Source organism: Salarias fasciatus, chromosome 15, assembly GCF_902148845.1.
Source record: "Salarias fasciatus chromosome 15, fSalaFa1.1, whole genome shotgun sequence".
Taxonomy (NCBI): domain Eukaryota; kingdom Metazoa; phylum Chordata; class Actinopteri; order Blenniiformes; family Blenniidae; genus Salarias; species Salarias fasciatus.
The window spans coordinates 4,298,576-4,311,395 of record NC_043759.1 but is presented as its reverse complement, the minus strand read 5'-3'; the positions used below and the strand labels follow the sequence as shown (position 1 = coordinate 4,311,395).

At 44.1% G+C, this 12,820-nt stretch overlaps 1 protein-coding gene across 1 annotated transcript in view; it reads left to right on the top strand.

The window, feature by feature from the left end:
- Nucleotides 1-12,498, top strand: part of LOC115402057 (NACHT, LRR and PYD domains-containing protein 12-like) — a gene marked incomplete at its 5' end in the record, with an annotated part of 82,893 nt that extends 70,395 nt beyond the window's left edge. Inside the window, 3 exons of the mRNA XM_030110483.1 lie at nucleotides 1,670-1,852; nucleotides 8,820-8,993; nucleotides 9,296-12,498. Of these exons, the coding sequence (XP_029966343.1) occupies nucleotides 1,670-1,852; nucleotides 8,820-8,993; nucleotides 9,296-9,383 (445 nt within the window). The remainder of the gene's footprint in view (nucleotides 1-1,669; nucleotides 1,853-8,819; nucleotides 8,994-9,295) is intronic.
- Between the last annotated feature and the right edge of the window lie 322 nt (nucleotides 12,499-12,820).

Sequence of the window (12,820 nt, the reverse complement as noted above, 5' to 3'; positions counted from 1 at the left end):
AATATGCAAGTTAATGTAAATCAGTGATTGTACGGTTTTTTTGCACTAGCGTCCCTAGTTTAGTGTGGGGTCCCCCAGGGCTCCGTACTCGGTCCTTCCCTCTTTACCATATACATGCTTCCCCTTGGTCGTGTTGTCAGCAAGCATGGAATAAACTTCCATTGCTCTGCTGACGACACACAACTCTACATCAAAATTTCATCCAACAGCTCTCCTACCCCCTCTGTCTCCACCCTCAGCTCCTGCCTGGAGGATATAGGGGCGTGGATGAGTCAAAACTTCCTGCAGCTTAACGGCTCAAAAACAGAAGCCATTCAAACGGGTCCTCCTCATCAACTCCGCTCCTCTCCTCTTACCTCTGTTTCATTCCGAGGTCACACCATTCCCCTCTCTCCCTCTGTTACAAACCTTGGGGTCAAGTTTGACCCCCACCTCTCTTTTGACAATCATGTCACCTCCATTTGCAAAACATCCTTCTTCCACCTTCGTAACATTTCCAGACTACGTTCCTCGCTCTCCTTCCCCGCTGCAGAGAAGCTTGTCCACGCCTTTGTTTCCTCCAGGCTGGACTACTGTAACGCCTCCTCATCGGGATCTCTGGCAGGAGCCTCCAAAAGCTCCAGTATGTACAGAACAGCGCTGCCAGAGTCCTGATGAGGGGCGGAAATATGAGCACATCACTCCCATCCTTCACTCTCTCCACTGGCTTCCCATTCAGGCCCGTATAGAGCACAAGATCCTCCTGCACCCCCATCACTGTCTGCACGGTGCGGCCCCCACCTCCCTCACTGAACTGCTCACACCACACACCTCTGCACGGACCCGGTCAGGCCAACTGCATCGTCTGGTTCGGCCCAGGACACGGCTCAAAACCGTGGGGGACCGGGCCTTTGAAGCCGCAGCTCCCCGTCTGTGGAACGCTCTCCCAGACCACCTTAGGGCCCCACAGACGGTGGGCGCTTTTAAAAAAGGACTGAAGACCTTCCTCTTCAGAAAGGCATACCAACAATAATGTTGCTTAATATGTTGCTTGTATTGTAATGTTTTTACCCTGTGCTTGTTTTTAACCCTGTGCCTCTTGTAGCACTTTGAGATTTGATTTTAAATGTAAAGTGCGTTACAAATAAAATCTATTATTATTATTAATAACTCCCATCGTAAAGGGTGTGTTGACTTGATGACACAGTGTCTACTCACGCTTCAGACACTCCAAAACTGTTTCTTCAACGTTTATTTATGAAGAACACAGTTTGTCCTGCCAGGTAAACAACAGCTCAGCATCACCAGTCAACATCGCGTCTGAGCAAAAAGTAGATCCAGCACGTACCGCATGCACAGATGTACGACAGCGTGCCCCTTTTCTTTCAGTATAATTACACTGAAACATAGGTATACAACAAAAATTCAACATAAATACAGGGAGAAAACACGAGCAAAAATGAAATATAAATCAGATTATGATAATATGATAACAAATTCCACACAGTGATGAGGGAGAGTGGAGAGAAGGAGCTCTGCAGCATGTTGATGAGAGCTCTTCTCCTCCTGGAGGCTTCAGCTGTTTGGACTTTACATTTCTAAACTCTTCCAGTCTGAACCTTCTTCAGCTCTCAGTCACTTCAACATCAAACTTTGTCCTCTAATCTCACTTCTTTCTCTCTTTATTCAGGTTGACGAGCTGCAGTTTGTCAGAGATCAGCTGTTCTTCTGTGGCCTCAGCTCTGAAGTCCAACCCCTCCCTCCAGAAACATCTGGAACATCTGGACCTGAGCTTGAACCCTCTTCAGGATCCAGGAGTTTCTCAGCTGTGTGGTTTTCTGCAGAGTCCACTCTGCCGTCTGAAGACTCTGAGGTCAGAATCCATGTTTAAGTGTGTTTCAGTACAGTTGTGTTGACATAAAGGTCAGACATCAGGCTGGTCTGAGAGTGATCCACAGAGGATCTCAATGAGGACCGGAGCTTCTTCTCTGGTCTTTAGTCCTGTGACTGTGGCAGAGTCGTGTGCAGCTCCACATTTCAAAGCTTGCTAGAAGAAGAAAGCTGCTGCAGTGGATCACTGACTGTGAACCTCTGACACGCTCCATGTTGACCTTCAGCTTTCAAAGCAGGCTGATCTCTCCTGGATCCAGCTGTCACTGATCTCCCAGCTGGAGCTCCAGACTCTCAGCAACTCTGCAGACTCTGGACTTGTTGGCTTTCTGTCCAGTAACCTTGGCTGTTGACATGTCCTCCACTGGGCTCTGCTTCTGTTTGGTCTTCACATCAGTTGAGCTCTCTGAAAGATCAAAGATCAAATTAGAGAGAAGAAGAACCCCAGTTCTTCTTTCACTTCCACGGAGCTCCAACTTTCTGAAGAAGAAATGGAGACCAAGGATCAGTGTGATCAGTCTCATCTAAACGGGATTACAGTTTTTCTCCGTTGCTTTGGCTCATTTCTTGAAACAGAAATGACATTCTCAAAACAACATGGACAAACCTCCAAACTACTTTGTAACTGCTCACAACAGAACTGTGTTTCCTTCATTTCACCACATTGTAAATAGCTTTGGCCATGTCTCAGTGTCTCAGAGCATCTTTGCAACTTATGAAGCACAGTCAGGCTCCATTTAACACAATTTCCAAGTGAATAGATCATGTTGATCTCAACTGATTGATAGATTCTCAGTCTCATGGTTGTTCTCTCCAAAACATATGAGCAGTATTTCATTGTATCAGTGATCAATAGTCTGATCAACTGTCAAAATCTGTCAAGAACAAACTGCAGTACTGTGAAGATCAGACGTGGATCTGTTTACATGAAGGTGAGGAGGACAGTCAGGGGGTGAGCAGTGAAGCAGTGAGCTGGTCTTAGGAGTTGATCTGTTCTGCAGTTTAACACCAATTTTCTTTTCGTAAGGAAGAATATCAAATGGCTTCACCAAAATCTGGTCCACAACATTCACATTGTCTGCTGTTGTGTGCAGCTTGTGAGCAGCTGGAGCTGCTGCAGAGGCCAGAGCGCTGTGTGACCGCCTGAGAGTGAGAGTGAGAGACGGGGAGAAGCTCCAGCTGCTGGTGGAGGACAGAAACCGCAGAGTGACCTAAACGAGTCTCCAAACACAACGCTAGTCGTTTGGCCAATTCCAATTCCCATCTTCACCCTCAATCTCAACACTCAAGCTCAAAGCTCAATCTGAGGGTCCCTCAAAAATGAGAGTTGAGGAATATAATGTGACTTGGAAATGGAACACCACTTAAACGCAGTTACACCCTTAGACTGAAGAGGGCAGCACTATATCAGATGAATCGCAGCACTACTCGACGTAGAAGAAGAAAGTAAACCCAGAAATAAACGAGAAATGGAAACTCCAGCTGCGTGGGCTTTGCGAATCTTTTCAAGATTGTCTGTAGAAACAAGAAAAGCGGTGCGAAGGAGAAGACTCTTCAGTCACATGGCAGCACTGATGACTCAGATACAGGTGTGTGTATTATACACGCGCAATAATCATAATAATAACAATAATAATAATAATACATTTTATTTATATCGCGCTTTTCAAGATACTCAAAGACGCTTCAAATAAATTAAAAACAACAGCATAACAGCAATGCATTCTGGATATCCCTTACCACCAAGGGTGGTCTGGGAAAATCTCAACATTGAGGGACATAACCTCCCTCAAACTCGTCCTTTTTCTCAAAATATTTGAGAGTTGGGACAAGACTTGACTCGCGGGAGCGTGCATTTTTAAGATTGAGGGTTGAGAACGAGGGTGAGTCTCCGAGGATCAGTAAAGCCTCCGGATCAACTCAGAACAACAGAATGAAAAACTTCAGAAGCACTTTGGTGCATTTTTTTTTACTTTAAGATCACTGATTTGCTCATTTCGCTTTCAATCAAGCTTCAGACAGATCATCCAATCAGCACGCAGAAGCTCAGCGTCCAGGCCAGCCCACTGCCCATAGACCCCTTTGAAGCTCCGTAGTCCGATGGGCGGGACCAGCCCAGCATTTTATCCAATGAGCGTCCAGTTTCACTGCAGCGGAACAACCCACTCTCGCTTCCACATGGACGCTCAGCGTCCAGCTGTTTAAAGTGCCGTGCCGCTGCGAGGAGGAGTGAGAAAAAATCCGAGTCAATTACCTGAGATAAGTAGCTGATGCTAAACAAAAGATGAACGTGTTGTAGCCCATATTTAGTCAATGAAATGTACACACAACAGTAAATATTGGACCACTTATTTTTTGACATTTTAGGGGAAGTTGAGCTTCCCTTGCAGTCTGAGAGCAATCGCCACTGATTTACAGCACTGTGGGCTTAATACAGTTTTTGTTCATTTCTTTGTTCCTTTGTGTGTGTATTACAGTATGTTGAACTCTGATGGATGAAGTTACTTTGTGTGTAAATTAAATAATTATTTCCTTGGAAGTATGAGAGCAAAGTGTGAGTCATAAATTGAAGGTTCTTCTTCCTGTGAAAAACAAAAAACTTTCACAGTAATGATTGTGAATGAAGGACTGGGCTCAGACTGAAAGGTAGATGAGGGATATTTCAATGTTCCTCTGACTTAAAGACAAAACATCTCTACATTCTGACTGTCAATGACTCACGATGACAAAGAGACGAAGCTTTTTGAAGACTTTGATCATTTGTTTGAGAAACAAATGTAGTTTTTCCACCTGAGTGAACTGTTCTGAAGAGGTCTGGTCTTTGACAGGTGAACCATGTGGTTCTGCTGAACTGTCCAGGCTGTTTTTGACAAGAGAACCAAGAGAACTGAGAACGTCTGGTCTGTTTGGAAAAATGAGCCAATGCTGTTGAGAAGGATCTTTACATTTTGGAGATGCTTGACTGTTTATATGGGAAAGAAATGTTGCTTTGAAACATGAGTGAACAGTTCTGGGAGAGAGATGAGCTTCAGAAAGTGAACTATAGCATCGAGCTGAACTGTGAGACTGCTGAGCCAAAAGATCTTAGAGTTTTGAAAATGTGATTTCAGTTTCAAAAAATGAGCCCAACCAATGGAGAAGAACTCACTCCTCATTTCAGCTGACATTTAAAACCAAAGTTAGAAAAGATTCGGAAACAGATGTTGAAGGATTTGGAGTTCTGTAGAGAAGAGGTGAAAACTGAGAATTCAGACTTCAACAACATTAATATAAAAAAACCCCAAACTGTTAATGTTCAAAACAGAAAAGAATCAAAACCACAATATGTAAGTTAATGTATATCAGTGATTGTACGAAGAAATGTCTTTAAGAATATAAGAAATGTCTGAAATGTCTGGATTCTGCCAACAGTGTAGTATTAACAACTGACATGTGGACATCTGGAGCAACAGAGCCTTATTTAACTGTGACATTTCATGTTATTGACGACAACTGGGAAATGCAAGCATATGTGCTTGAAACCTGTGCCTTTTCTGGGAAGCACACTGCAGACAATATTTGCGCTGAGCTAAAAAAGAATTGCAGATAAATAGATATAACTGTCAAAATCCAGGCAGTGATAACAGACAGTGGTGCCAATTTGGTGGCTGCAGTGCTCAAAGCAGGGTGGGCACATTACCCGTGTTTCGCACACACAACAAATCTCGTTGTCAAACACTAATTTGAGGCCATCCCTGAGCTTTTAGACATCCAGCAGAGGCACAGTGCTATAGTAGCATTTTTCCATCACAGCACAAATGCAATGGAGAAGCTCAGGGAAATCCAAAAGCAACAGATATTTCCAGAGCACAAGCTCATTCAGTCTGTTGAAATAAGGTGGAACTCTGTGTTCTACATGTTCTAAAGAGTGCTTGAAAAGAAGGACGCCGTGACTACTGCTCTTTGTCTTTTTGGAAAGAAGCTCACTTTGCTTGACCGAGGAAGGTTGGTCCTTGGTTGGTCTCACACTGGATGCCTTGAGACCGTCTGAAGAAGTTCTGAGGGAGGTATCAGCTGAAAAATGTGTCTATTACAAAAGAGATCCTTCTGGTGACACTTCTTCTGCGGTCAACTGCAACTCTTGATGCCCAGGGTAACAAGCTCGTGCTGTGTTGTCAGCATAGTGCCAACACCATTTTTACAGGAATTGAAACATTTTACAGTCTTGGTGTTAGCATCTACTTGGATGCAAGATTTAAAAACTTTGGATTCCGGGACATGACAAATGTTGACACTGTGGAAAAAAAGACATCACTGAAATACAATCAGTGAGTCAAACCTCAGCCCACTGTATCAGAGCCTGAACCAAGCATCAGCTCTGCTCCCAGCTCTGTGTAAACACTGACACCTGGTGCTACCTCACAGTCCACTGCAACGGCTTCTCGGTCCCACCTGCAGCTACAGGTGCGATATGTGTAACCTGCCTCAGCTCTAACTGTTAATGGTTAAAGACTGGGAGAAACAGATATGTATTCCATCAGTGCTTCAATTACCTTGTGGAACAGTATTCAGAAGTCCGGGTCGCTACAGGAGAAAGGGAGCGTCGACAAATTGCAATGAGTGACTGAATGAAGAATCTCACACGTGTCAAAAATAAATATATAAATAGCTTGTATTGAACAACAAAAAAAAAAAAAAAACAGTTGTACAAAAATAAATTATAACAAAACAATTTTAGCTTTTCAGGTCTCCAGACAAAAGATATCAACCACAATCAATAAATCAGTCCCTTATTTTGTTAAATTAATCAGTCTCTGTGTTTTTTTCTGCTTGGGTTGGCCCGCCACAACCGCTGAGGTCCCGTGTTACCTTTACAGACACCGGAAGAATCCCTACTAGAAGAAGTAGTCTTGCAGATCAGCACAGGAATCCATACATAGGAAGGGAATGAAAACAAAAGAAGACAAGAAAAAGACAAAGAAAAAGAGCCGGCCCGCAAAGGTCAAAAACAGGGTCACTGTGTTGTTTTCATAAACAAAATATACTCTTACATTTAAACAGATACATATAAACACACATTCCTATACATATACCTTGTAACACAGCTTCTTAACCACTTTTTACTGTAAATTCAATGAACTGATCACATTTCTCAGTTTTAAAGCTATAGTGCGTAACTTCGGTCGCCCTCTAGTGGAATTCTTACAACAATAAAGCCGGCGCTTCCATATGACGGACGCCCAGGTGTCCCCCCCCCTTCTCTCCCCTCAACCACTGCCACGGCTGCCGCTGCGTTTCTACAGCACGAATCACTGCTGGAAACGGTTTTTATTCTCTGTGAATAAGGACAGTTTTTGAAAAAAAGATGGACTCTTCCGAAGAGGTTATTATGGTTTTCTTTTTCTGCTTTCAGTGCTCTCCACCGAGGAAAAGCCACGCCAATACACATCCTCATTTGCCTTCTCTGTCTGTCACTTTCCTTCGCCAGCAATCCTGCCGACCGTCCAGGCTTTTTTTTTTTGGTGGTAGGATCCACTTCAGGACTCTTTCTCGGCCGTTTCTTTGGATTAACTGCCATGCCGCTTCCTCATTCTGCCTGAGCTCGGCCTGTTGCTATGAGACCCTCCCCGTCCTCCCCCTCCCTTCTTGTGACGTAAAATGCGTAATTTCCTGCACACCAGCGCGGGAATGTCGCCGGTCGACACGCATAGCAAGAATTATATATATTGAAAAATCCCGCGACATGTTAGAGGAGCCGATCGGCTTGATCTGCATTTTGTCATCTCCACTAGCAGTGGCTTGGCTAAAGAGGACATTCATAGACGTTTTAAAGTTACACACTATAGCTTCAACATGAAGCAAAATGGATGAACATTTCTTTCCCTCTTTTATCTTTTTTTTTTTTACCGCCACTCACTAAAAAACCACGGAATGAGGGCAGCTGTAAACAAAACACTGTCGTATAAAACATTTTTTTAACTACCACATTCATTGAAATAATGCCTCATTGATCCATATTAACATTAACAAAAGCAACACATTTTACTCCATTTATCAGACTAACTTCAGTAAAAGTTACTCACCAGAGGCTCACAGTTCACACACACACACACACACACACACTCCAGGCACAGGGCACAATACAGGGCTCTCATTAGTCCAGGATCCCGCTTTTAAGAGACAGTGACGTGACAGTTCAGTACGCCCTGGTGTCGTCTTATTGGTTTGCTGGACCGGCGCGTGGGCGTCTGCCTGGGGAAGTGGCTCGGGTCTGGGCTCTGTGATGGCCACCAACTGTCTGAGCACTGAGGGCCTCTCTGACCTGCTTCTGGCCCTCTGAGGGGTCAGAGGTCATATTTGCATGAAACACTATCGCTATCACATTTGCATGATCACACTGATCTTTAATCACTCTTCACATTCTACCTGTGGACTCAGTTACCTTATCTTCTTGTGGTGGCTTACACCAATGGTGATCTGTAGTAGAGCTCTCTTGATGCACGCCCCGAGTTCACTACTTTTGAAACAAACAAATCAGAGAGAAGAAGAACCCCAGTTCTTCTTTCACTTCCTCGGAGCTCCAAACTTCTGAAGAAGAAGAAATGGAGACCAAGGACCAGTCTGATTAGTCCCATCTAAAGAGGAATGGTTTTTCTCCATTGCTTTGGCTCATTTCTTGAAACAGACTCTGGGGTAAGTTGACTGTCTGTTCCTGTTATAGAAGGAGAAATGTTTGTCAGCAGCTGTGATCTGAGACTCTGATCCTGCAGTGAGAGAGTGGACTGAGCTCAGCAGCAGCTGACTGATGTGTGTGGACATGAGGAGGAGTGTGAACGTTGTGTGTGATGAAGATCCACAACAACAGAACAGCTGATTGATCAGGACTCAGTAATGTGGAGCTGATTATTTCTCCATCAATACATCTGATCGGTTCCTCCTCACTGATTCTGCTGCTTTCTCTCTTTATTCAGGTTGATTTACTGCAGGTTGTCAAAGATCAGCTGTTCTTCTCTGGCCTCAGCTCTGAAGTCCAACCCCTCCCACCTGAAGGAGCTCGACCTGCGTGACAACCAGCTGCAGGCTCCAGATGTGCAGCAGCTGGTTGATCTTCAGCAGAGTCCAGACTGCAGCCTGCAGACTCTGAGGTCAGTAGATGGTTGGAGTGAGTCCATGCTGCTCTCAGCAGGTTTGGACTAAACACAGTCAGTGTGAGAACAAAGATCCAGTGTTTGACTCTCAGTGAGGCTGTGAGAGGAGAACGCTGAGCAGCTTCAGGATTGGACAGCAGAGGACACACAGTCAGCCAATCAGAGGAGCCACAGGCTTGTTGTGTTGGTCTGACAGTGGTGGTCCTTCATGAGCTCTGAGCTGCTGACTGCTGCTCTGAACAGGACTGAAGTCCTCACTGCTTCACAGACTCTGATCATCTCCTCTCATCTCTCTGCAGGTACGAGGGAGTCTTCGAGTACGACGATGAGGATGACGATCAGGATTACTCTGAGGACGACTATAAGGATGACTCTGAGGACGACTGAGAGCAGAGCTTCATCCAGAGGACCTAGCAGAAGCTCCGAGTGTCAGTGGTACAGTGTGAAGAGCTGTGAGAGTCCAGCATCGAACCAGGGTTCCTCAGGATGTGACAAAGATTAATCGCTGTGTGTCCTCCTCCTCCTCCTCCTCCTCCTCCTCCTCTTCCTCCTCCCTGTTTGAGACATTCCTCTTTCTAGTCAATCTCATCACCTTGTGGGCTCTAAAGAACTGATGTTGGCTGAAAATATAAAATCAGTTTGTAAACTGAAGTCTGTCAGGAAATTCCTCGTTATCAGTCTTTTCATGTGATCTGTAATCCATTTCTCTCTGAGCTCAGTCAATACTGAACAGTTTTCAGTAGCTTAAATGAAAGTGAGCAGAAAGAAGAATGAACTAATCTTCTCTGCTCCTTCATCTCATGTCATCATATTCTGTCAACATTGAAAACCAGCAGCAAACAACAGAAACCCCAGAGGAGAACCAGCAGACAACTCCCAGACAGCAGCAGAGTGAGCGGCCTGCAGCCTCTCTGGCTCTTCACACTGCTGCTTCATATCAGATCCTCTTTGTGCTTCTTTGTGTTTTGATGGTGACTCGGATCTAAAACATAGTGAATGTGGTGTGTGAGTTACATTCTTCTGATTCTAGATCTGGATTGTTCCATAACTGGACTCCTTGTACTGAACTGCAACGTTCCCTCACTGTGGTTCAACATTTAGGTTTGGTGAAGATCCCTGTTCCTTCAAGTTGTAGTTACTTTCTCTTTTTTTAAATCTGCTCTGAATATCTATGGCTGAAGTGTTCTTTGTACTTTATACATAATTTGCAGAATATTAAAATCCACCATGTCATGAAATTTCAACGATTTTAACTAAAACAACAATATTCGTAATTCAAGAAACTTGCTTAAAACAATCAATAATTCCAGTGATTTCAATAGAAAGATAAAACCGCAACATTAACCCCCCCCCTTTTTTTTTTTTATTCTGCTGAAAAAGGAGTGGGAAGAAGAAAACTTATTTAATCCCAGTCCAAAGTCCTCATCAGTCACTTGATGGTGAATTTTCAAACGCTTCCTGTCATCAAGTCAAAGACAGCGAGAACCAGAGAGTAACGGGCTCAACAGCAACTGTTGAATAATGCACCTCGATGCCCGCGTTATTCAGGACTCGCCGCCCACAAAGGAGATAAATGACGTGACTATAGCTGACGTTGGAATCACGAGCGCTGTGTGGCCTTCCACACCTCAACATGAGAGAACCATATCATGAAGCTCCAAATAGAGTCCCTTGAGAGAAGAGTGGAGCAATATCGAACTGCTCTTCGACGTTTCCGCCCCCACAGGAAGCAGTTCCCACTGGACCTAACAATACCCCAAGCCATACTGAGTGGTGCACCACTGCTTGTGTCCCTCTGTTTGGTCGTTACAGTCACACGGTTAGTATTAATCATTTATTAGTGTGTGAACCACGTTATTAATCTTTTTGTACTATACTTTTAGTATATTCATACGTGTGTGCTGAAACCATAACCTCCTTGAAAGATGCAAAATGAGCCACAGTCTGCGGTTTGAGTCATGTGTCACCTGCTGGTCCAATAGGAGAGCACAAAATATTCAAGATGGCTGCGACCAGGCTGCGATCTTCCAGCAGCTCAGAGGATGAAAACACAACGAAAACTTTTAAAAAGTCATCAAAAATTTGCTATGTGCACCTGATATCTGAGAAAAAAGAACAAAGACAGAATTTTTCGGCAACACGATGGGAAACATTCAGACACTGCGCCAAACGATAGCTTTGTTTGATTCTGTCTTTACCCTTTGGAGAGACCAGAACCTCTATTTTCTGTGAGGCCGAATTGTGCACTTTATTCATCTGAATTGTTTTTTTGTTTTCTGCGTTTATGCCTGAAGAAGACAGACTCCAGTCGAAACGTCGCGAGTAAAAGCATGCATTTAAGGATTATTTCCTATTTCTCATTCAGTACTTTCTTTTTCGTTTTCTTTATTTTGCCAGCCTTATTTATTTTTTTATTCCTGCCAATTCGGCGTCGGTGATGTGGGAGGAAAGTGAGGGGTGGACGGTGGTTCACCGCGATGTGCCCCGCAGCCGTGTGCGCTTCCAAGACGCTCCACAGGAAACTTCCCGGAGCGCCGGGGAGGGTCCGGAGGGGAGCGGGGGGGAGAGAGCTTCATCCTGGGAAGGACCGGCTGGGGGCAGGATGATCATGACAGAGTTTGTGTTCAGCACTTATTGGGACTCATACCTTCTCAGGCTGTGACTGTACTGGTGCTTTTCATGGCGAGGGGAAAAAGAGAAGTTTTCTGTAGCTTGTGAGAAAGCAGGATACCTCACTGCATTTTCAAATCTAGGTAGAAGTTTTAACCTGGACCAGTTCATCTTTGAAGTACTTTGCAAATATGTGTGCCACCTGTATGGCCTGTCATCTGCTGAAAATGTGAACGATGCAAGATACAGAGCGTTCTGCATGGCATCATCAGCTTTGCCAGAACTATCAATGCCTCCAACACGTGATGCTCGACACCAACACTGCAAAAGGTCAAACTCCCAAGCAGCAATGATGAGACATTGTCTGAAAGGTGTTATGTTTGCAGCCTCACCCATTGGCAGAGGACGGCACACTGAAGATGGGGGTTAACAGTGACCTGGATGACTAAAAGTGTGAATGTATGAATGTCAATTTGTGAGAGATCTTGTGTTGCTAAAGTGGATGTTGATGAATAAAACAAGTGAATTTAGCACCAAAGAATTTTCATTTTATTCAAATGTGGCTTCTGACAAAAAACTGCAGCATGTATTGTGGAGAACTTTTAATGTAAAGTCTGTCAGGGTTTTTTCTAAACAAAAATGCATCTCTCATCCCAGACATGGGAACGAAAATCATTTTCTAGCCACTTTTTCATGGTTCACCTTGTGGCCTATCTGATATGTTTGCAACTTTCCTGGGCTTGCTGTGAACTGTGGACTGGTGATGTGATGAGATGTCATGCAGTCATTACAATGTGGGGAAAATGTATAGACAAGAATGTGGTGAATTTCAGGAAAGTTTGTTGAAAGTTTAAAACTACTTTCTGGTTTTTGTGAGTTCACTTTAATTAAAAGCTGATAAAGTCTGTCAAGAAGGAAAAATCCTGATTTAACAGTGTGTTAACAGTGTGTGTGTGTGTGTGTGTGTGTGTGTGTGTGTGTGTGTGTGTGTGTGTGTGTGTACAGGTTTTACTATGCTTGTGGGGAACAAATGTCCCATTAGTGAGTGAATTCTGTTTCACAATGGGTGTTTTTTTCATTCTGATTGAAAACAATCGTGTTAAATGCACGAGTATACATGGACAGCATACAAATCGATCCACGATGAATTCTCGTTTACAAGGGCCCTGGGTGAAGCAGACTGTCCACCGTCCTGTGACAGGCGCACAAAGTCT